The 24,453-nt window shown below is 45.3% G+C and overlaps 1 protein-coding gene across 1 annotated transcript in view; it reads left to right on the top strand.

Annotated features, from left to right (window-relative positions):
• Window positions 1-24,453, top strand: part of ITPR3 (inositol 1,4,5-trisphosphate receptor type 3) — a 96,801-nt gene that overhangs the window by 68,510 nt on the left and 3,838 nt on the right. Inside the window, exons 33-55 of the mRNA XM_079980965.1 lie at window positions 1,233-1,358; window positions 2,516-2,636; window positions 2,974-3,158; window positions 3,547-3,695; window positions 4,477-4,585; window positions 5,361-5,451; window positions 6,164-6,333; window positions 7,601-7,775; window positions 8,667-8,851; window positions 8,972-9,172; window positions 9,360-9,470; window positions 9,862-9,957; window positions 11,547-11,648; window positions 12,447-12,533; window positions 14,474-14,584; window positions 15,602-15,794; window positions 17,194-17,319; window positions 19,028-19,200; window positions 19,794-19,958; window positions 20,381-20,573; window positions 22,456-22,560; window positions 23,247-23,371; window positions 23,917-24,082. Coding sequence (XP_079837091.1) covers window positions 1,233-1,358; window positions 2,516-2,636; window positions 2,974-3,158; window positions 3,547-3,695; window positions 4,477-4,585; window positions 5,361-5,451; window positions 6,164-6,333; window positions 7,601-7,775; window positions 8,667-8,851; window positions 8,972-9,172; window positions 9,360-9,470; window positions 9,862-9,957; window positions 11,547-11,648; window positions 12,447-12,533; window positions 14,474-14,584; window positions 15,602-15,794; window positions 17,194-17,319; window positions 19,028-19,200; window positions 19,794-19,958; window positions 20,381-20,573; window positions 22,456-22,560; window positions 23,247-23,371; window positions 23,917-24,082 — 3,265 coding nt within the window. The remainder of the gene's footprint in view (window positions 1-1,232; window positions 1,359-2,515; window positions 2,637-2,973; window positions 3,159-3,546; window positions 3,696-4,476; window positions 4,586-5,360; window positions 5,452-6,163; window positions 6,334-7,600; window positions 7,776-8,666; window positions 8,852-8,971; window positions 9,173-9,359; window positions 9,471-9,861; window positions 9,958-11,546; window positions 11,649-12,446; window positions 12,534-14,473; window positions 14,585-15,601; window positions 15,795-17,193; window positions 17,320-19,027; window positions 19,201-19,793; window positions 19,959-20,380; window positions 20,574-22,455; window positions 22,561-23,246; window positions 23,372-23,916; window positions 24,083-24,453) is intronic.

Here is a 24,453-nt window from a genome sequence, read left to right as displayed (position 1 = left end):
ATAATGGGAGGAGGGAGAGAGGTTCCCACTGCCCTTTGTGAAAAGGAAGTCCTTTTGCTCATAGCATAAGCCTGATGTTTCACTGATGGCAGTTATATGAACAGCTAGTTAGCTGAAGAATTGGTGGAAGGAGGAAGTGTCACACAACACCTCATCCATCTGTAGAATTCATTGCTGAAGGTGCTTTGTTAGCCATTAGCAAAAATAGCTGTTTTATTAAAACAAAAACAAAAACGATGGGATTTAGTGACCACATGTGACGGATCGGTCTATTAGTGGCGCTTAGCCATGATGAAAAAGGCAGGGTGGCATTAATGCAAGAATGAGCAGAAGGAACCTCAGAGGGGCACTAAATATAATTTATGGAACCCAATGTGTTTTTGATTACAGTTTTCATTTGGGGCGCTGTAAAACAAAACAGGGCTCTGTATTTTCTTTGTGCTCAGTTGCAAATGGATTAGCTGTAATAGCCAGCATGACTTCAGAGTTTGAAGATGGTAAACCTCTGGCTACCAAATGCCGGAGGCTGTCAGGAGGGAATAGATATCCCTGATATGCCCTGCTTGTGAACTTCCCTTTGGCATGTGGCCAGCTGGAAGGTAGAATGCTGAGCTAGATGGTCTTGGCTCTTCATTACTGTTCAGTGTGCTGGAGCTGGTATGCCGTCCTCCAAGCAGGACGCTGTTTTATTGTCCTTGTATTTTGTCTGACAAGAAATTGCTTCCTCAAATTATACTGTGCCATTATGACTGTAGGCAATGCACATTTGTTCCTGCTTGGCAGTATGCCCCAAGGCTAGGAACTCCCAAGCCAGGGCCTACAATTACAGAATATTGGTAATTCATGGTACAGACAAACTCTGCACAGTTCCCTGACTTTGGGTTTAGGGAAGGAGATGCCAGTCCTCTGTCTCACAGATGCCACCTGGACTCATCTAACTGGAAATATTATCTCCATGCTCTGTTTTTTTTGGTCCCATGAGCTATAATCCACTGCTTCAACAGTTCTGGTGGAATTAAAAGCATGAGCTGGGGAGTCTCAAACTGAGAACTTGTCTCAGCCACAAACTCATTAGGTGGCCTGAAGGAGGCCACTCAGTCACAGCCTCTTATCTGCAATGGGAGGATAATAATATTGACCTACCTTATAGGGTTGTAGTTAGGATTGCTAAGATAATGTTGAAGGAGTGCTTTGAAAAGTGAAGTACTGTTTTTTCATCTCCATCTCCACAGGTGTGCAAGAAGCGTGAGAAGCGCCTGGCGGATCCCTCTTTGGAGAAGTATGTACTCACTGTGGTGCTGGACACAATCCATGCTTTCTTCAGCTCTCCTTTCTCTGAGAACAGCACCTCGCTACAGGTACAAATGGGTAACTTCAGGTTCTCAAATCCGTTCCAGCGTAGGACCATAATTGTGAACTGGCAAGGATGTCACTGGTCCCAGTACTTATAAGGAACAAGATTTGCAGTCTAATTCTGTCTCTACATAGGCCAGCTCTAGCATGCATTTCCCTTCTCTTCTGAGGGACAGATGCATTCATAAGGTGGATGCTACTTGGCTTGGCCTATACTTTGTCGGCTAAAAAGGTATTTGAGAAGCTCAGTGTGACCTGCTGAAGCAGATGTAGAATATTCTCCATAGCTAAAAATTAGGATTCAGTTTGCACACTTTATATTATCATTCTTTTTTTCACTCCCACTTGAATCAGGATAGCAATCAGCAATTGAGTGGATCCTCAACTCAGGTTTAGAATCGAAAAACAAAACCACTGTAAGAGGTTGATTGATAAGCTGCTGTTCTAAGGGTAACTAGACGAGTCAGTGGGAGATCCATGATTGGGTACCTTGCTTAGTTTTTTAAATGTAAATACAGCAAAATCAGATCAGGTCTGTGGAGGGTTGGTAGTGGCGTCCGCCCTGTGGAATACCCTCCCATCAGATATCAAGGAAATAAACAACTATATGACTTTTAGAAGACATTTGAAGGCAGCCCTGTTTAGGGAAGTTTTTAATGTTTGATGTTTTATCATGTTTTTAATATTATGTTGGGAGCTGCCCAGAGTGGCTGGGGAAACCCAGCCAGATGGGCGGGGTATGTATGTATGTATGTATGTACGTATGTATGAATAAATAAATAAATAAATAAACAAGTTATTTCCCTTTTCGCTGACCTTTTCCCTAATCCAATTTGTCCTCCCCCCCCCACCTGCTGCTGCTAGCTTCGTGGCGCAAATATACTTTTTATGTTTCCCTCTGTGAGTTAAACTGCTACTTTGCAATTTTGATTTGGGAAAATGGTATGGGGGAAAAAGGTTAACCCTTCCCCAGTATCACAGCCCTGATCCTGTTCAGGCCTCCCCAGCTGCTGTTACATTCTTTTAAAAGCTCCAGGATCTGTGGATCACCTATAGTCCAATCTCATGGTCCCTTCGTCTCATTGTATCCAAACAGAAGCTGATACAGCAGTGTAAGCAATGTGCTGAAACATTCCCCTTAAATGCCTCACCTCTCTTGCAGACCCACCAGACTATTGTGGTGCAGCTCCTCCAGTCTACCACGAGGCTCTTGGAGTGTCCTTGGCTGCAGCAGCAACACAAGGGCTCAGTAGAAGCTTGCATTCGCACGCTGGCTATGGTTGGTAAGGAACTGTCTTGGGCTGAGTGAGTCAGGGCGACTGTCTGGGCTTTGTTCCCTGAAGTCAACATGAGAAAAAGCCATCAGACTTACATCCTTCAGTGATCTGGTTTGGATGGACTACAGATCTTCTCTCCTTGCAGTTTAGGCACCTGAGATTTTGCATGGCTGAAATTCCTACCAGAGGTGGCCAACTGTGGTCTCCAACATGGGGTCTACTAGTTCTTCAAAGAAGGCTTGGCATGGGTGATCTGCCAGAACCAGGGCTGTAGGATATCACCCAGGTTCCCTGGGTGTACCTTGAGGCGCCTTCCTTGTTTGTAAGCCTTCTCTCCTTTCAGCCAAGAGCCGCTCCATTGTGTTACCCATGGACCTTGATGCCCACGTCAGCTCCCTGCTGAACAGCGCCTCCATCAGCAATGCACAGAGGAATGCCTCCAGCTACAAGACAGCCTCACGCACTTTTCCTCGGGTATCAGCAACAACCAACCAGTGGGACTATAAAAACATCATTGAGAAGCTGCAGGTAGGGACTGAGAAGAGGTTTTGTTTGGAAGGTATCCAGGGTGTGCTTCTCCCCAAGGAATGGCTTAGGGTGCTGTTCTGTCAGAAATAAAAATCTGAACGCCACTCTGAGGAAACTCCCAATTCTGTGTGCCCAAAAGGTGACAGCCTTTCTGAAGCCTGCATAAATGGGAGCTCTGATCTTTCGTATACTTGATATCCTACCCTCTGGCTGTGCCCACACATTTTCAGGTTTCTCTTTGCAGGCTTCAGAACTAGAAATTTGCATCTTCCTTTTTCTACGAAAGCCAAGATATTCAGGATGCTGAATTCTGCGCTCAGTAACAAATGTCACGCTTCTGCAGCATAATCGCATCTAGCTTTGCCCTGACGACACTATGCTTTTCCAGGACATCATCAATTCCTTGGAGGAGCGCTTGCAGCCCCTGGTAGAAGCTGAACTTTCAGTCCTGGTGGATGTCTTGCACCGCCCAGAACTGCTTTTCATGGAAGGCACAGAAGCCTACCAGCGTTGCGAAAGTGGCGGTTTCCTTTCTAAGTAAGTGGGTCTTGGAAGACAGATTCTGGAAAGTGGTCTGGGACAGGTTGGTGGTGACATTGAGGTTAGGGTAGCACGTGAGTGGGGCTTTTACACTGCCTCAACCTCCCTGCTGCCCCCCCCCTATCTTGGTACTGCCATCTTGGTGATGCTGCTGAGAGGCCAGGTGTGCAACACTGCCATGCCCTGCCGGCTACTCCTGGGAGCGGGTGGCACTGTGGTCTAAACCACTGAGCTTCTTGGGCTTGCTGATTGGAAGGTAGGTGGTTCGAATCCCCGCCACGGAGTGTGCTCCCGTTGGTCTGTCCCAGCTCCTGCCAACCTAGCAATTCGAAAGCACATCAAAGTGCAAGTAGATAAATAGGTACCACTCTAGCGGGAAGGTAAACGGTGTTTCCGTGCACTCTGGTTTCCATCACGGTGTTCCGTGGTGCCAGAAGCAGTTTAGTCATGCTGGCCACATGACCCAGAAAGCTGTCTGTGGACAAACGCTGGCTCCCTCGGCCTGAAAGCGAGATGAGTGCCACAACCCCATAGTCGCCTTTGACTGGACTTAACCACCCAGGGGTCCTTTAACCTATTTGACTTTTTACTCCTGGAAGGAGAAGATAAAAAGTGCTGGCATGAAAGAATTAAAGGTTTTGAGACTTGGTTGGCAAGACTGATGTGGCCTGTGGACTTGTCTAGTTAGGAACAGGGTCCTTGGTATTTTGTAACATTCCTTGTGGTTGGGTGTGCATACTGGTAGTGGAAATGAGAGGAATTCTTCTTGTGTTGCTAGATTGGTCCAGCACACCAAAGACCTGATGGAAAGTGAGGAGAAGCTTTGCATTAAGGTGCTGAGGACACTGCAGCAGATGCTGATGAAGAGGAACAAATATGGAGAGAGGGTGAGTGGCTGAGGAGGTTTGGGCTCACATATAAGGTACCTCCACAGCAAACTCGCTTTCTCAGTCTGTTTTCCCTGGTAGACTTGCTGGGCAAAGAGCCAGGCCTGTTTTACCGCGTTCTGAGAGGATCCCCCTTCTTGGTAACAAGACATTGCATCTCTTAACTACACAAAAACTGTCCAGTCACTGCTATTTCACAGAGTTTAACTCATTCACTGAGAGCCTGAATGAAATGGATCATTAATATTAAAGACTTAGGAGGAGTTCTGCTGGCTCAAACCAAAGGTCTATGCAGTCCAGCATCTTGTTCCTTACAGTGGTCAGCTTTCTTCCATACTTACCTACTGGAACCTTAGGATCCTCTTTGGAGGCCCTGCTCCAGGTGCCTCCACTAAATGAAGTAAGGGAGTAATTCTCAGGGAAGGGGCCTTTTTGGTAGTGGCACCACTGTTATGGATCAGCTTTTCAAATGAGATTGCCTGGCATCATCTTTGTTAACTTCTGAGTGCCAGGTGGATACCTTTCTATTTACCTAAGCCTCCTAAACCAGTTATTGGGCCTCTCAGTTTTTTAATCCATGTTTTTAATCATGGAGGGTGTTTATTTTAAATATTTGTTTAATCTTGACTTTGTGCTTTTATGTTTTATATTTCTTTCCTTTCTCCCCCCCTTTTTTTTACTGTAAACCACCCAGATAACTTTGTGTTATGGTTTGAAATACAAAAGATCATGATGATCATGATGAGCAGTTCCTCCCACTTCTTTCTCATGCCAGGGCAACACATTGAGGAAAATGCTTTTGTCTAATTATCTGCAAACCAAGAGGTCTGGCTCCAAAGGGGAGATTGTTGACCCTTCTGGAACTGGTAAGTGGCCTGCAGGTCTGGCTTTCATCTTCCTCATTCTTGTGTCATTTTCTCTCCATCCCTTCTCTGAATCCCTTAAATCCATCTTCTGCCACTCAGATGTGCAGGACACAGATATAGGATGGGCATTTCAGATGTTCTTGAAGGTGCACATGTTGGTTGCATACAGCTTACTGTGGACCAGACTCCTGGTTTATCTAGCTCAGGGTTTCCTGGTGCAGACTAGCAGTGGCCCTCTCATGGTTTCAGCCCTGCCATAGCTTGGATCTGGGGCTTTCTATGTGCAGGAGATGTGCTCTACCACTGAGCCTTGGGCCTTACCTTCCGCTCTTCAAAGCTATCACTGTGAACCAGGGGGCTGTTTATTATCCCTGGCCAAGCAGAGAGAAAACTGATGGATAGAGGAGCCAAGGTAGCAAATACTATTTGCAAATACAAATTATTCACCATCACCAGCTACTTAAGCTGATATGTAGCCCTTCATACAGTTTAATCGCATCAATGGTTTTTGCATCTTTTTGTGCTTGATTGGGCCAAAGTCACATAAACTGCCCGAGGGTAGTAATTAAATGGAGCACCGTATTTTTCCATGTCTGAGGGTGACACATTAACTATTGAATTAGCCTTCCTCCCTGTATTTGTTAAGTTATGATTTTTAAGCTGTTCGGCTGCCTCCACCTCCCTCTTCCCCTAATGTTCTTTTTGCCTACAGGCCAAGATCAGGATTGGTCAGTCATTGCTGCCATTCAGTGCCGGCTGGACAGAGAAGGGGCCACCAAGCTGGTGTCTGACCTCATCATGAACACCAAGAATGAGAAGATTTTTCAGGAAAGCATCCGCCTGGCCATACGGCTGCTGGACGGGGGCAACACAGAGATACAGGTTTGTGTCTGCTGCGACAGCTTCCACTTAAGTTCAGATAACTACCCAAGTGCTCACTTTTTGCCTAGTGTAAATTCAGTTTAACTTCTAATGCCATACTGTGACTGTGGGGTACATATCTCAACCGTGGCAGGGACAGAGCTACCAAATTTGACTGTCCCATGGTGTAATGTGATCCTGCGGCAACAACTTTGGGTGCCCCAGCAAGCGAGCACAAAACATGTTTAGTGGAATTAACCCTTAAAAAAATAATATTGCACCAGTTGGTTGACTATATAATTGGAAGAAGGAATGAGTTGTAAGACATATAGCCAGATTTCTTTAAAATTGTACCCTTGAGATGCCTAACTGTAGTACAGTGGTACCTCTACTTATGAACGCCATCCATTCGGGGTGCTGTTCACAACCTGAAAAGTCCCTAAGTAGAGCGCTGCTACTGCGCGTAGTGTGCAGGTCATTTCTGCACGTGCGGCGAACCCAGAAGTAAACACTTCCGGGTTCGTAACCTGAAAGTTACGTAACCAGAGCAGTATGTAACTAGAGGTATGACTGTAATAGTTTTTCTAAAACAACTTTTGCTCCCTCTACTGTGCATCTTTAAAATAGCATGTTGTGACAACATTTGACTTTACCATTAACATTCCTTTATTTTAGAAATCTGATCTGGGCATAACTAACTTTGAAATGTGCATATCCAACTTTGTTCTAATTTAAGCTTTTCTAAAAGTTTTTGAAAAGCCGATGGGAGTATAATTTTCCTCCACTATAACATGAATCATAAATCTTGTAAGATTTTAACTTCTCTACCTCTGGGGGAAATTGTTGATGAAGCATGATGTCATATTATAAATCCGATGGTGCAGACCAAACCATGGACTTCCTCTGCTGGGTATCCTTCCTTTCTTTGTGGTCATTATTTTTCCCCCTTCTTGATACAATCTGGAAAATGTTAATTTAGTATGAGTCTGGCTTGTGGAAATCTGCAGGATAGGAATTTTGTATTGTTACCATCAGATCCCAATTGTAATATGAAACTTGAGCTGCCTGTCAGAAAACCTTGCGATTGCTAAAGGTAATCCAGATGGCCTTGGAAGAAATGGTTGGTCCTAGCAGGATAAGAACCTAACAGGAGCCCCACTGGGTCAGGCCAAAGGCCCATTAATCCAACATACTGCTCTTTTGCAATGGCTTCCCAAATGCTTATTGGAAGCCTGAACAGAGGACTAAGTGTCTAACCCCTTCCCTGTTCCTCCCACCCTTTCTGAAGAAATCATTCTATAACTTGATGACGGGTGACAAGAAGTCAGAAAAGTTCTTTAAAGTTCTGCATGACCGGATGAAGAAAGCTCAGCAGGAAGTCAAGTCTACAGTGACTGTAAATATGAGCGATATTGGCAACAAACCTCATGAGGACAAAGACTCCCCAGACCATACCAGCAAAGGTATGTGGAAACCCAGTTTATTCTGGGCTCACCAGAGCTTGTCTAGGAAAGCAACAAATGCTCTTGGCAAGAATCTCTAAAAATGGCCACATCTCTCTCAACCCTTGGATTCCCAAATGAAGAATAGTAACTCCCTCTTGAAAAATGTGGGATCTGTGACAGCAGAGAGGAGCATATGGCTTGTGGGTCACATGTAACCCTCAACTTCATGTGGATGACAAGGAGAGAGACAGAGAGATAGAAGTGCCCCAACCACTTTTTGCTCTAACCCACTACCCCACACGCTGACTTTGGCCCTGCCCATCACCAGCAAGCATTCCCCCATAGATTACCCCTGAAGGAATGCAGCCCTCCATGGGAAAATAAAGGTTCCTTGCACTGAGAAACAGTATGGGTACTAATTTTTTATCTCCATCAATCTTTAAGCCAGCTCCCTCAGCATTCTGCAAGTGTAGGGTTAACTTGGTCCTTAATAAACTAAAGCTCCAGGAAACACCCAGCTTAGGTGAAAGGCTGTCTGTCATCCAGACTGGCAATAACTATATTAGGGAAACACCTAATTACTGGGGGCAGGGATCCTTGGTGTGTGTCACTGTTGCCAGCCTAAACCACATGGTATTTCAGCTTCCTGGTAGAAGCCATGCTCCAGAATAGCAAATGGGTGAGCCTTCTGTCAGCACATAACAAGGTCTTCAGTGGCCGAGTCTTCCAGAGTGTCAAAAAGGGGACATCACTTGAGCTGCTGGGTGATGCTTACAGGAAGGGAGAGGCTCAGTGGAACAAAGGGGGATGCCTTTTTCTGAAGAGTCAGACAGACTGGCTTTAGGGCTTCCAGACAGGTTGCCACAGCTCATATGCTAAGCCAGTAACCAAGTGTTGATTTCCTTGCAGAACGAGTCACATCTTTCATGCTGCCCAGCGCCCCATCCCGTTATCCAATGGGTGTAGGGCTCCGGACTGGCCATGATGCAAGGGATAGAAGCCAAAGCAATGAAATGGGTGTGTCTGTTTTGATCATGGAGCCAATTCTTCGCTTTCTGCAGCTGCTGTGTGAGAATCACAACCGGGATCTCCAGGTGGGCATCCTGCCCTGAAATGGGTCCTTTCTGCAGCATATCTCATATCCAAGTGATGTCTGCTTTTGAAAAGCTGCCCGCCACTGAGATGCCTCTTAAACTCTGCTCTTGGTTTTACAGAACTTCCTCCGCTGTCAGAACAATAAAACCAACTACAATCTGGTGTGTGAAACCCTGCAGTTTCTCGATATTATGTGTGGTAGTACCACAGGACGGCTGGGCTTGTTGGGCCTCTACATCAATGAATACAACGTGGCCCTCATCACCCAGACTCTGGAGACACTGACAGAATATTGCCAGGGACCCTGTCATGAGAACCAGGTAACCCCAACTGACTTGTGGATAAAATCGCATTGCTTCCATCATCCAGTGAAATCGTGAGTTCACCTTGATTCACACAAGGTGATGCTGGATAGAGCATCAAATTTATGTCTCAGCATTTGAATAGGAGCAGAGATTTGGAGTCGGCTGTGAGCCAGTTGAGTAACTCCCTTGTATTAACCCACAGAGCTGCATTGTGACCCATGAGTCAAACGGCATAGACATCATCACAGCCCTGATCCTCAATGACATCAGCCCCCTCTGCAAGTACCGAATGGACTTGGTTCTTCAGCTAAAGGTAGATGGCTTGGCTGGAAATGTGGTGATGGGACAAGGAGGGATGGGAGATATGGGATGGCAAGAGATGCTTCATGTTGGAGGTTGACTTCCTGCATGCAATTATTTCATGGTCAGACTAGAACGTATTTGAATGTGATCATTCTAGCTCTTTGCGCCAAAACATGGTTTTGCATGCACCAAGCTTCTTCCACTTCCTGCCTCTCAAATACTGCCCACCCAATCATATTGTGTGTTGGTTCCTCCTTGCTCTCCCTCATCCCTTTGGAGTCCTGACTTCTCTTGTAGCTTTGATGGAGGATTGATCTTCTGCAGAGTGAGTGCGCTCTGGATACATGGTGTGTTGAAACCATCTATCTTTACTGCAGTAGCTTTTTTTTGTTTGTTATAAGGACAATGCCTCCAAGCTTTTGCTGGCCCTGATGGAGAGCAGGCATGACAGTGAGAATGCTGAGCGGATTCTCATCAGCCTTCGGCCTCAGGAATTGGTAAGAAAGTTGAGAGGGCTGGGATAGCTCTGTGTGGTCTTTCCTGCTTTTGAGAGATCTCTTGCACTTCAAATCATTATTGAAATAAAGGGGACCTGGAATTGTGTGGAGCACAATTGGGATATAGGACATCCATCCTTTAAGCAGCTTCTCATCATCCTCTTTATCAGCTTTGCAGTTCCCTCTTGACAGAGCCTTGTAGAAATATAACCTGTTTTACTTCACGTACGTGGAATCCATTTGCTCCTAAGTAACTGGTCTCAGTCTGCACCATGTTAGATGGGTACCATCTCTGAGCACTCTTCAGACAATATGCCAGCTACCTTGCTCCTTGGCAAATTCAGCAGAGGGACGAAGAGAATAATAGATTATAGCAGGGGTGTGGAACATTTTTCAGCCTGAGGACTGCATTTCCTTGCTGGCAACATTCTGGAAGCCTCATGCCAATGGTGGGTAGAGTTTGAGGCAGGAGTATGCAGAGCAATGGATGTGACTCTGCAAAAGTCCAAGGTTTCTGTACCCACTTATCTCCATCTTCCAACAAGACAAGCCGCACACTCTGTCCCAGTTCCAAGAACACATTCCAGCCAGGCAGAAGCCCTCAAGGAGAACGAGAAGCAGGGTCTGTGAGGGACATGGCATGGGAACAGGGGAAGTGACCTGAGGAGAGTGGACACGGCCTCGGGAGATCCCTCACACCCAGTAAATAGGCCTGGAAGGGTCTTCATCAGCTCACAAGCCTGAGGTTTGCCCAGACCATAATACAGTAGGGTCAAAATTGAGACACTAGCTGGTCAGTTGACAAACATTTGCCTTGCTGCCCTTTGGTTTCCATACTACTTGGAAACATTTGGCAAAGACTAGAATGGAATGACTAGAATAGAATGGAAAGACTAGAGTAGAATGGGGACGCGGGTGGCACTGTGGGTTAAACCACAGAGCCTAGGACTTGCTGATCAGAAGGTCAGCGGTTCGAATCCCTGCGACGGGGTGAGCTCCCATTGCTCGGTCCCTGCTCCTGCCCACCTAGCAGTTCGAAAGCACGTCAAAGTGCAAGTAAATAAATAGGTACCGCTCCGGCGGGAAGGTAAACGGCATTTCTGTGCACTGCTCTGGTTCACCAGAAGCAGCTTAGTCATGCTGGCCACATGACCCGGAAGCTGTACACCAACTCCCTCAGCCAATAAAGCGAGATGAGCGCCACAACCCCAGAGTCGGCCAAGACTGGATCTAATGGTCAGGGGTCCTTTACCTTTAGAATGGAATAAGGGTTTGGTGAGGTGGGTTGGAATTTGTGGACTGTAGGATGGGGCAGCTATGTGGGAGAGAAAAAGACTCAGGGCATTATTTTCAACCCTTTTGAATTCTGAGATTTTTAGTCCATTTCTCTACAAGAGCTAGTAACAGTAAGGCTGTCCATTTTCTTATTAAAAATGAAAGCTGTGATTCTCAGGACACCAATTCTTCACAGAATAGCAGATTCTTTGCTCATACAGCAAGCCTACCTGTTTACTATGCTATTGCTATAGCCTTGCCTATAGCAGATTCCTGCTTTAGTGACCAGGACTTATGTGTGAAATATTTCACAGGTTGATGTCATTAAGAAAGCCTATGTTCAAGAAGAAGAGTGTGAGAACTCTGATGTTTCTCCTCGGGAAGTTGGACACAACATCTACATTTTAGCCCTACAGGTATCCTTTGTATGAATGCTTTACTGCTTGATAAAGATTCCTTTCCCTTTTCCTAGGCACTGGGGCCCTTGAGGATGAAGGATGGATTAGAAAGGGTTACTCTTCCCACATTCTCCCCCCAGACCAATTAAAATAGTTTCTCAAGCACAACATTGGAAGATTTCAGCCTCAGTTGATAGGTGGATGGAGCTGCAGTCTTGACCCGCATGCAATACAACACACTTCCAACAGAAAGAAATAGACATCTGGGGTTTTGTTCTCTCTTCAAGCCCAAATCTGCTTTACCCTTCAGTTTTTATTCCTTCTTTCTCCACACAAACCCAGATCAAGGAAGTACATTGGTTTTTTTGTGTGTGTACCATACTCTCATCCCACAGCTCCATATAAACCTTTAAATGGGGAGGAGGAAGCAATGGTACAACTGATGGGCAGAGCAATTTAAAAACCCAATCTGCTGTGCTGGAGGGAGTTTAGATGTGATGGAGGTATCCTTCCACCCAGCCCGGCTTGGCTCTCCTAACCTTTGCTATGGAGGTTGCTCCATCATTGGTGGGAAAGCCCTGCCAGCAAGGAGCATCCCAATGTTTCTGTCCAAATGATGGGCACAAGCGCTACTTTTGGTTGAACTGGTGATGTGCATTCTGAAAGGATGCACTGATGCAAATACTTTTTTTTTCAATGATTGTAACTGAGTGATATTAGGCTTCAAAGCAAACAAGCTTTCACCTATCCACAAATGACTTTGTAGTCAGCTGTTAGGCTCTGGCAATTCATTGTTTGTTTTCTTTATGTTTTCAGCTGTCTCGGCACAACAAGCAGCTCCAGCATCTCTTAAGACCTGTGAAACGAATTCAGGAGGAGGAGGAAGAAGGGATCTCTTCTATGGTATGTGTATGCTCCCTATTGAAACAGGAAGGTGCTTAGGAAGTACTGCTGACATATTGCATCAGTCCTGGTAAGGGACAGTTCTGCAGCTGTTTCCCATAATTTAATTTTTCATCTGTTTACATTTTCCCATGAGGTGAAATGTGGAGATGGGGAAGCTACACAAGCCTTCAATAATCCAAATCCATAAGGATGTTAACTAAGGACATTGCTACTTTGCCAGTTTACAAAGGATTTTATTAAAACACTGTTGTAATGCTTTTGAGATGTTTTGTGCTAGTGAAATCAAGGGCTGTGATTGAGAAACATTTATGCCATGGAATGTTCACAAGCATTTATTTTTTTTAAACTGCAGAGGTAGTGAAGCTGTCTACACCAGCATTTTGGCAAAAAGTCTGTTTGTGAGGGAAATCAAATAGTTTTCTGGGATTAAAATTGTGTACAGGCCCAAGGGCAATGTGGCTAAGGGAAGGAAGCAGAGTTGGCAGTGGACCAAAAAACAGAAACTTAAAGATAGATAGAAGAGACAGAGGCTATGGGAAAAGGTGGTTGAGGAAGAGAAGCAGATATGAAACAGAGCTGTGGGTTGCAGGCAAACTTCAAACATCACTGAGTGGCTGGATGGCTAGAGCATGGCAGTTGGCTCTACTTAAGAAACTTTACTCACTGTTGTGGAGGTACACACACATCAGAACAGGTTTGTGGACATATGCCTTATATTAGTGGCTATTTTTGTTGTATATATTATGATTTATATGGTGTTTTTACTGTTTGATTGTACTATTGGTTTTTGCTGTTTGACCCTATTGGATTTGTTAGCTGCCCAGAGTGACCCAAGGTGCATGGTTAAGAGTCAGGGTAGCCAGAGGGCCCAGGGAGGAATAGGCAATGGCTTAACAATAAAAGCTAAAAAGAAAAAAGGTGAAGGACCCCTGGATGGTTAAGTCCAGTCAAAGGAGACTATAGGGTGCAGAGCTCATCTCACTTCAGGCCGAGGGAGCTGGCACTTGTCCAGCTTTCTGGGTCATGTGGCCAGCATGACTAAACTGCTTCCGGAGCAATGGAACACCATGATGGAAACCAGAGCGCATGGAAACGCCGTTTACCTTTTCGCTGTCGTGGTACCTATTTATTTACTTGTGCTGCTTGCTTTCGAACTGCTAGGTTGGCAGGAGTTGCGGCAAAGCAATGGGAGCTCACCCCATCGTGAGGATTCAAACTGCCGACCTTCTGATTGGCAAGCCCAAGAGGCTCAGTGGTTTAGACCACAGCGCCACCCGCATCCCTGGGTTCACAATAGGTCACGGAGGCACAGAATAGAACAATGAAAGGGCCTTACTTCTTGGCCTTCAGATCAAGAACAGGGGAGAAAGCTTTTGAGCGATAGTATGTTACACTAGAAGGGGTGGGGGGAAACCCCATACACCAAAGTGGGAAATCTACTGGATGATTGTACAGCTTTGTGTTGCTTTCCTGTGGGCATAGTAGTCTCTGGATACACTTTCCCTCACCTCCCAGTAGTTCTTTATACAGCAGTGCAGGTGAGTTTTCCCTGTGGTACAACCAACATTGCTTTTATTTTTCAGAGATAGCCACATTGACTGCTTGGCTGTGAGCTTGTTTGCTCACATTGCACAGTCTAAGGCCACAATCATTACCCAGTTATAATTCAATTTCTGTGTGGGGATTTATGGGCAGTGATTTGTAATTTACAGATTAGTGGTCTTTGGCTGTTAATTAGTGTGCTGAATTGAATGGCTGTCTCCCAGGGGAAGCGCAGGCCCTGTCTACCCTGACTATATATGCTCCCCTCACCCCCCAGAGCTTGTCATACCTAGTAAATACAAGGAAATGTATTGCTAATACATAGCTGAAAGAGATCCCCCCCCCGGGCCTTTACAAGCCGAGGTTATAGTATTTTCCCCTTCTCTTTCTCACAGCTCATTCTACACAACAAACAGCTGACCCAGATGCTGAAATCAACAACTCCTGTCCAAGAGGAAGAGGAAGATCCACTAGCGTATTATGAGAAGCACACATCCCAGATAGAGGTGGGGTTGACTTTTTTCATAGCTATCTCTACACGTTTTCAAATCTGTGTGTAATTAGAATTTTTAGGGGTCATGTCTGGTATCCGGATTTCTCTATCAGATGACCTAAACGGTGTAATATACAGTTCTGCATTTCATTATCTAACAGCATGTGGATGACCTGCTATGAAATCTCCATAAGAGGCTTGTGAGGGGGCCTTGGATACTGTGATTCCAAGGCCTCCCCTGATTTGCCCTCACAAATGGCAAAAATGTACACCAGTTCTGAAGTTAGCATAATTGTTTTCTCTTCCATTAGTGTCAATAGTGGGAAAACTACTTTTCATGAAAGCTGAATGAAGGCAGTACACAATAGAAAACCTCCAGCTCTGGCTGGTGTGAGCCAGTAGGCTTTAGGAAATGGTGGTTTCTCCTCTACAGAATTTCTCTCCTCATCCTCAACTTTAGGATGGCTCTATTCGGCACCAGAGCTGCTGCTTTTGTAGCTTTTAAGTTGCGTAACCAATTTTTCAAGAGCTCAGGCTCGTGCCTGTCAGCTGTCATCCCATTAGTTGTAAGGAATTGTGCCGGAATACACTAATGTAGCCTCCTCCCTTGTGACTAGCAAATCTCTTTGAAAAATGCCCTGTGGTTGACTCGCTCAAGATTCCACCTAGTCATGTCCTTTCTCTACCTTATCCTGAGCCATATAAAAACCTTTATGATGCCGCATCTGGTGATGCTAACTCTTGCCTGCCAATGTTGAAGCACTGGCCCATGCTGTTTGCTGGTGCAGCGTCCTGGATTAGCTGCAACTCTAGCAGACATTGTGCCCCACCCCAGATGCTTATTTCCTGGGTTTCGCTGCTGGGGGTGACTGTCACATATACAGATGCACTGCTTTTAGCTGTATATTTTATACATACGGTTTTCAACTGCTTTGACCCATACTTAAGCTACCAGGATAAAGCGGGGAAAAGACCTAGGTCCCATCCAGGATATGAACCAAAGACTCCTCAAATCTCTGCTTTCTCCCAGATTGTGCGCCTGGACCGCAGCATGGAGCAGATCATCTTCCCGGTGCCCAGCATCTGCGAGTTTGTGACCAAAGAGACGAAATACCGCCTGTTCACCACAACAGAGCAGGATGACCAGGGCAGCAAAGTCAGTGACTTCTTTGAGCAGTCGTCCTTCCTCCACAACGAGATGGAATGGCAGAAGAAACTGCGCAGTAAGACTAGAACAAGGCAGGAGGCTGTTTGTACAGATAATAATTTAGAATGCCAAATTGTATGTCAGCTCAAGCCCCTGAAGCACCTGTTGAGGAGCGTGGATAGTCAAGTGATGTTCACTGGGCTCCACTGACCCTGTCCTGAAGGTGGCACCCAATTCATTCCCTGCAGCTCCCCAGAGAATCATGGGGCCGTGCAGACTCCATAGCCCTGGAGAGGGCGCTTTGGAGCGATCATTTCAATAGCCGTTTCTGTTTCACAGTGAGACCACAGCTTTTTCAGGAGTGCCAACCACGTCAATCAGGAAACCCCCTAGATGATCCAATAATCCATTGAATTCTATAAGTCTCTGGGGCAGACCATCTTATTTTATTTTTTCTTTAAATTTGTATCTTGCCCTTCCTCCCAAAGCAACCCAGGGGCAGTCAACAAGTAGTAAAACAAAAAAGGAAATATTTAAAACAATTCCAGTACAGGTGCAGACTGGGAAAGATTTCAATGCAAATGTCTTGTTGAAAGTGGAAGGTCTTCAGCTGTTGCCAAAAAGACAAGAGATGGCGCCTGTTTAATATTCAGTAGTTCCACACCCCTGCAGGAGGATATTACTGTTGCCAGTCCAAGTGTCATCAAGGAATGATCTACCCATGACAATGAGCTCACTGCAAACTCTCTCTGCAGCCACTCACTCTATAGCAAAGACCAGTTCAAGAGTGTGCCCTTCCACTTGTTCGGGGCCTGTGATGAACTGAGATAGCCCCATAGTAGTCATTAAGGCCACGATGAGCTGAATCTGTAGAGGTAGCCCCTGCATGGACATTGACATCTCCCAACGCTGCTGTGTGGGGATTCTCAGAGACTACCAGTCAGGGAGGCTGCGGGGTGGGTGGCACATCTGCAGCATCCCTATTCCTTAGCTCTGAGAGAGCTAGTTGGATGTCCCTTTAAATCAACAGTGGCTAACCCGTAGCTGCCCAGACTACAACTCCCATCATCCTTGCCATTGGCCATGCTGGCTGGGGCTGATGGGAGTTGGAGTCCAATAAGATATGGAGGGCTGCTGTTTCACCCTCCCTGCTTAACGTGTTAGCATTGAAAATCTTAGTGAGTTTTTCTACAGAAAACAGAGGTAGAAAGAATGAAATGAGGACATGATCCCGGACCAGTTTTATGTGCTGCAGTCCACTGAAATGTGGTGAGCACAAATATGAGGTATCATTTGAAAATTATGTCCCAGTTTCTGGCAATTGATAGTGTTTGCAACTGGGCTGGGGAAACAAGAGCATTGATCCCTGGCTCTATAAATAATTGCACTGAGATTGCTGGGTCTTTGGAGAGTTCTGTGCTACTTTCCAAAAGCATACAAGATATACTCAGCTTTGCCTTTCTTTCTTCTCATAGGCAATCCACTGATGTACTGGTTCTCCCGCAGAATGACACTCTGGGGAAGTATTTCCTTCAACCTGGCTGTCTTCATAAACATCATCATTGCTTTATTCTATCCTTACGTCGAGGCATCCTCAATGGGTATATGTTCCATCAGGCTCACTTTGATTTTTATACAACCACTGCCAGCATTCATGGATCCCTTTGCAGGGATACTCTGTCCACTTGGTATTCATGCAGTGAAAATGCTATCTGAGGCCCTGTGGTTCTTCAGTCAATTTTGCCAGCTAGGCCTTTGCAGCCAACTCGCTAGCAGTTCTTTACCTTGAATAAGCTATCATTTCAAAAACTCTAATCACTTATCTTTTTGTGAACATTAAAAATAAACCCCCTTTGGAAAGAACCTTTCTGCAAAACCTTTGGTAAACCAGTTCCCAGTACGAAGTTGTGTTCTGTTTGTATATTATGAGTGTTTTTGGAAACAAACAAGCATGCAGATCAGTGGTTTTCAACCAGTGTGCCATGGCACCCTGGGGTGCCTTGAATGATTGTCAGAGGTGCCAAAGGCAACACTGGCCTCTGTCCATCTTTCCTTCCCTCCTTCCTCTGATGCCCTCTTGCATCTCTGCCTCCCAAAGGCTTGCATAGCTGTTTGTTGTAGCAGTCCTGGCTACAAACTCCCTAGGTGAATGGTGCTTCTGGGGGGGTGCTGGTTGCCAGGAGCTGAAGCAGCCTTGGAGTAAGAGAGAGCTGGGCGAGGGAGCCCAGCCAGGCAGTCCCCCAGCCCTTGCTGTTGGGAATGGACAGACAAGTCCCAGGCCCCTGTAGGGCAGTGTGAGGAAACACCACTCTTTGGGGCTGGGCAGTTCAGAGACCAAGGGCGGCAGCAGCAGCTGCCCAGAGGACTCCCAAGGAGAGGGGAGAGGAGGCTGAGGGAGCACTCCACAAGGGAGGCTGTTTGAAAAAGGGTGAGAGGCTGCCAGCTCTGCAGGCAAGGGGTGACATAACTGGGTTCCTGAGCCCCACAGGGGTGCCGCAGAAAGCATATCGTTGGTCAAGGGAGCTATGGACTCAAAAGGGTTGAAAACCTTTGATGTAGATGACACTCATGGTAGACTATACATACCCTGATGTGGTCTCCTAAAAGAAATGCATCCCTTTAGATCTGGGTGCTCAGATCTTGGATTGAAAACAGATGAGGCAGGATGTGGGCCACTGAGCAGCTGTGCTGTTGGGGAATGGCTAGCAGTGCCTGTGTGGGTACAGGGTGATGGCATCTTTGGTTCCCACTAGGCATTGCAGGTTATGCATTAGTAGCACATCTGCATCATCCTGGGCAAGGAGGCATCTCCAGTTCTCCTCCCTGTCAGCTGCAGTTCTTTGCAGAAAATCCGACTGACGTTTGTTCCAGTTCAGCAGTAAACTGCAGATTTTCTGACAAGCCTAGAAATCACAAACGAAAGCGTGGATGAGCCCTAACAGCAATGGCATTCACTGCCTTCTGCTTTGCCTCGCTGGCTGCTGCTATGCAAGTGCTTTAATGCTGTGTGCTCGCGAAGCTTGTTTCTTCTCACCTAATGCTGTGTGACGTGATCAGTAGTGGGGCATGCAGAGCTCCACTTCTGTCACTTGGGAGGTGTTGGGTGGGACAGGACGGTGGCAAGGTCCGGGCTGGTGGGGGTGTGTGTGCATCCAAACCTCACCCTTCCCCACCCCTGCACCTTCCAGGTAAGTCTCAGCGATGCCAGTGTCAGGAGAGCAGTTCTGCTCCATCACAGCAGCTGCTGCTGAAGGTTATGTTACAAACAAATGTCTTGGCTACTTAATGAATTAATTTGTGAATTTCCAGGGCTGTTGGATTCTCCACTGATCCCCCTGCTCTCCTGGCTTTTAATCTGCTTCTCCATCATGGCGCTCTTTACCCGACGCTACGGGATCCGACCGCTCCTTGTGGCATTGATCCTGCGATCCATCTACCACCTGGGCATTGGACTCACTCTGAACATACTGGGAGCTCTCAATGTAAGTCACTTGGCTAACCTCAGGCCAGACTCTGGCTGCAGTCTTGTACATATTTAACTGGGAATGAGTTCCATTGAACTACCATAAACTGTGCAACCCCTTGCCTATTGAGATCAAGTAGGCGTCTTTGCTGTACTCTTTTCGGCACCTGTTAAAAACATTCTTGTTTAAATATGCCTATCTAGATGCTTAGAAAATCGAAGTAATTTTAATCTAGTTTAGTATTTTAACTTTTGTGTGCTTTTAAGTTTGGTTGTGAAATTTTCTTGATTTTACTGTTGTATCTTTTGTAAAATGCTGAGGTTTTTTTGGTTTTTTTTTTACAATCAAGCAGTGTATAAATTTTATTAAGGAGACAAACCAACCAAGCAACAAAACAAACAAAAAAGCAAGTTGTTTTAGGTACTGGCACCATGCCTAGAGCTAAGACCAGTTTGACTTTGCAAATCTAATGGCAATGGATTTATATCAGTGTTAACTGAAAGCAGAAGATTGCTGTCAGTAAAGCTAAAGTAGCATAATAAACAGCATAAACTCACTCCGGAAAGTAACTGCTTGCCTCTTTTCCCCTCTGCTTTGTGCTTGTTCCACAGCTGACAAATAAGATTGTGTTTGTGGTGAGCTTTGTTGGAAACCGTGGAACATTCATCCGAGGATATAAGGCCATGATCATGGATATGGAATTTCTCTATCATGTTGCCTATATCTTGACCAGCGTCTTGGGGCTCTTTGTGCATGAACTATTCTACAGCATCTTGGTATGTTAATTTCTTCTGTATTATCTACCTGTTGTATGCATAACATTTCACCTCTTTTATGTCTGCTTTGTTCTCCCTAGCTGGCTAGGATTGCAATTATTCATTTTATGAAGTGGGCAAGAAAGAAATACAAATCATTGACTAGATGGGATGGTTTGGTACTGTCAAGCAACACCAAACCAATTCCTGTTCCGAGAAGTTGCTAGGCTCTTGAAGCAAGAGTCCAAAGGGCTTCTTGTTCCTTTATGGAAAAGAACGTTCACATTTATCTGTGAGAAAAGTGGGGATGTTGGTGATTAGATGAATGAATGGCAATCATTCTCCTGCTAATAAATACTATGTGCCTGAAGGACTACCACAGAATGCCTGTTCTCTTCAGACTGATTCTATATAAGCAAGTTATTATTATTTTTCTGTTTCAGCTGTTTGACTTGATCTACCGGGAGGAGACCTTATTTAATGTCATCAAAAGTGTGACACGCAACGGACGCTCCATTCTTCTGACAGCCCTTCTGGCTCTCATCCTCGTCTACCTCTTCTCCATTGTAGGCTTTCTCTTTCTGAAAGATGACTTCATCCTTGAAGTAGACCCGCTGCCCAACATTAAATCGAAAGGTTTGCTCCCCCCCCCCCCCGCTATCTCTCAAGTTTTATATTTAACAATAGTGGTTTAAATAGAAAGGATTTTAAGATTTGCTGACTTCTGAAGCAACCCATTTGTCTTCACCGGGGTTCAGCCAATTACACCAGAAACCTGTATGTTCCCTCCTGCGTTTATTTAAGGATTGGTTTTCACCTTGATTTTGTACTAGACCTTTCAACCAAGAATGAATAACTGGTAATGGGCAAGCTAAATCCACTCCAGCGTGTTTATGTCCTTAAGGCTTGCAATTTGGAGGCTTTGACGTTCAGCGCTGCACTTAAGGGAAGTGCAATTTGAGACTCCTGGATTGGGCACCTTTTAAGGGTATAAATAGCAGCTTTTACCAGCAAAGTACTGCAACTGTGAAAGAACTGGCTTATATATGTTTTGCATGGCAGTCTCTTCCCCCAATTCAAAATACAACATATAAAGACTCTTCTGTTCAAGTGTGTAGATTTCAGTGGGTTCAGATGCTTCACTTCAGGGTTTGCCAACATGGCATCTTTGGGCATCAGTGTATCTCCCATGGCACCTGCAGAAGGTCTCTGTAAATAATCTCAAAACGTTCAATGCTTGAGACTTTGCTCTTCCTTCTTCATTCATGTTTTCACCTGATCAACTCCTCCTAGACTGAACATGCCCCCCTGTCAGGCTTTGGGGAATCGGCTTCCTCCCCTCGTTTCAGGAGATAAAAATATAAAAGAAAGGAATGTCTTACCAGTTAGGAACTTTAATAATCACAGTGAGAGAAGAACACTTCTCCTAGAAATGGTGGTGCTCCTAATTAAGGATCACACACTCCCCCATCCCTATTAATCTACGTCACTCCTCCGTCTTGTAATCTGAGTTTGTACCCTCTGCGCTTTCTGTTCTGAGACTTTCTGAGCTCTTTGTGACTTTGGGGAGACCAGAGGAATGCTGTCCAAAGACTGTGAATCTGTTAACCCTCTCTCTTCCAGTGTTTCTTCTCCTAGCTGTTCCCCATCCAGTATTTCCCAGCTTCTGCCTTCTGATCTAGGCCCTTCTGCAAACCACTGTTCCAAATCTATACTGTCCTCCTGCTCCTGGGAAGATTCAGGGTCAGGGGGTCGCTCCCACCATTCCTCCTCAGCACAGCAATCCTCAGCATGGTCCCTGAGAACCCTTAAACATGTCCACGTTTCATTGAGTGCTTGGACTGGACACCCTACCTCCCTTCTGTTCTGAAGAGATGCAAAGAGCTTCTATTGGTGTGTGCATTCGATGCTGGCTGATGTAGATGCATTTCCCCCTCTTCTATTGACACAATCACTCCTAAGTGCTCTCTACAGCCATGGGGTATCTGGAAGGCTCCTTGGTTTACTGAGGAGCCCTGAGTGATGAAGCAGGCCAGACATCAGCTAGTGCAAGTCCCGGCATGAATCTGACTGAATTGAGGTACAAGTACATAGCTGTTCATACCACAGATAGTGTATCTCTTGGCCTCCAGAAGAGCTATTCAAAGTGGTTGGCCCAGATCAGTATGGCATCATTAACAGACCACTCAATAGTCTCCTGTGAGAGATTTGTGAATTAGTTTGAGGGTAACATTACTTGGCTCTGTGCTGAACACCATTAGTTCATGCTTGTTGGAGGTCCTTGGAGCATCATTCAAGTATAGCTTGTGGGATCGGTTACAGTTCAAGGATGTGGACAGGATGCTTGTGGTGGTGAGGCTAAGTGGCACTGGGTAGATAGCAACCTAGAACAAGAACATCATGATGGGAGATACTTTTTGGCATGGCCTCAGTCAAAGGAACAACTTTTCTAGACTTTGTCATTGTTATGAATTGAAAGATGATGTTTTGACACTTCTGCCGCCTCCTGTCCTTCCAGGTACTCCTTTGGGGATGCAAGCAGACATGGACGCTTTTATGGAGACATGCAGTAGCGACAAAATGAGCTGCTCTTCTGGTGTTGCTAAGCCCAAAGTGATAGAAGGTAGTTGGGGTGGCTGAAGCAACATTCTCTAATTCAGATGCTTGTGGGAGTGAAGAGAAACTTTGCATATTTTATCTGGCACCTTGAGAAGGCAACTAGGATGAAATTGATCTGTGTCTCGGAAGTCAGCACAAGATGCTGTAAGATCTAATGTCCAAGTTAAGATGCAAGATTACTTTGTTAGTACTTATCCACAGCATCTTACTGGGACTTGGGGCCACTCTATGTAAGTAAATCAGGATGGCAGCCAACTAACTTATTTCTGCCACGGCAAGGAATTCTGCTTGCACAATGGAACTCTTTTCCTCTCTTATCCCCCTTTGCCCTCCTCAGGTCTGCTTCAGAAGATCATGAGAACTCCCAGAAAAGATTTTTGGGGCAAACACGGGAGGAGAGGAAATTTCGTTTGCAAGTGGAGATCCTTGCACTGACGGAAAGAGTTGGATAGTGCCCTAACAATATAATGCAGGGTGAATTTTAGAAACAAGCAGAGCTGTTGCCCGTGGTTATTGGAAATGTCTCTGCTATTTTCTTCCATCTTCTAAAAAGGGAGGATGAGGCAGAACAGCCAGGTATTTTCTGCATATAGTTAATGAAGCTAAGAAATATGGATTTCACAATACTGAAAGCTAATCATAGGTGCTCTGTTTGTGTTCCTGCTGAGTGCACTTTTGCTTGCATTCCAGAAGCGGAGGAAGATAATTCAGAACGTGCCTGTGACACACTGCTCATGTGCATTGTCACTGTCCTGAATCATGGCCTCAGAAACGGAGGTGGTGTGGGTGACATCCTCAGGAAGCCATCCAAAGATGTGAGTTAATTTGGAGGCAACCCATGTTAGGCAACGCTGGCTAGGAGTCTAAACCAGCACACCAAAGGGTGCCTGTGCCCTACTGAAATCAGTGCATACCAGTGTGGTGTGCATATTTGGATTTATCCAACAGTTTGTCTATTGTGACATAGCGCAGGGGCACCTATGCTAAATACCAAATGCCGAACGCTACATTATGAGGCAAATGGGGTCCCCAGCCTGAGGGGTGTGACAGATCTTGTCACATTGGTTTGCTACCTTCCCTTCTCACATTTCTGACTTTTAAAATTCAGATGATCTTTTCTCACAAATTCACCTTTTGTGAGATCTTACAATACCAACATTATGCACACCTAACACAATCAATCCTTCCAAATATTTTCTTCATTGTTTACAAAACAAATCTATTCATCTTGTAGCCACTGGCATGCTGGCAACTTGTCTGCCAATTTCTAGAGGGAAATGTTTGGGATTTTTCAGCAAAGCACCGGATAAGAGAAGCCATGCTTTCTTTTAATGGCTGCCCTTGTCTTTCTGTCCTAAAGGAGTCTCTTTTCCCTGCTCGAGTGATCTACGACCTCCTGTTCTTCTTCATTGTCATAATCATAGTCCTCAACCTCATATTTGGTGTAATCATCGACACCTTTGCAGATCTGAGGAGCGAGAAGCAGAAAAAAGAAGAAATCCTGAAGACAACATGTTTTATATGTGGTAATTGCCCAGGGAAACTATTTATCCGGGAAATACCCTCATATATTCAGCAAATATCCAACAAGATCATTGCCTATCTGGTGGAGGAACTATCCCCTTCTCCAAAAGTAAACTAAGTATTCAGGGGATATTCTGCAGGCTCCTACAGAAAGGAGAGTTAGGCTCTGGGTGTTCATTTGACTGCAGCAGCTGAAACTGCCCACAATACAAACATACAGGATCCAAAACACAGCAGAAATGTATCCCATCTTAGTGCATTCAAATTTTTCACAATTTCACTTTCAAAGCAAATTTTTATTGGCTTCTGATGGTCTGTCAGTGGGTGCAAAATGGCAGAAGTGCAGTTATCACTTGAGATAATATGCATAATA

Source organism: Podarcis cretensis (genome assembly GCF_951804945.1).
Source record: "Podarcis cretensis genome assembly, chromosome: 6".
In the NCBI taxonomy this organism is placed as follows: domain Eukaryota; kingdom Metazoa; phylum Chordata; class Lepidosauria; order Squamata; family Lacertidae; genus Podarcis; species Podarcis cretensis.
The sequence above is the reverse complement of the archived record's forward strand: the minus strand, read 5'-3'. Positions and strand labels throughout refer to the sequence as shown.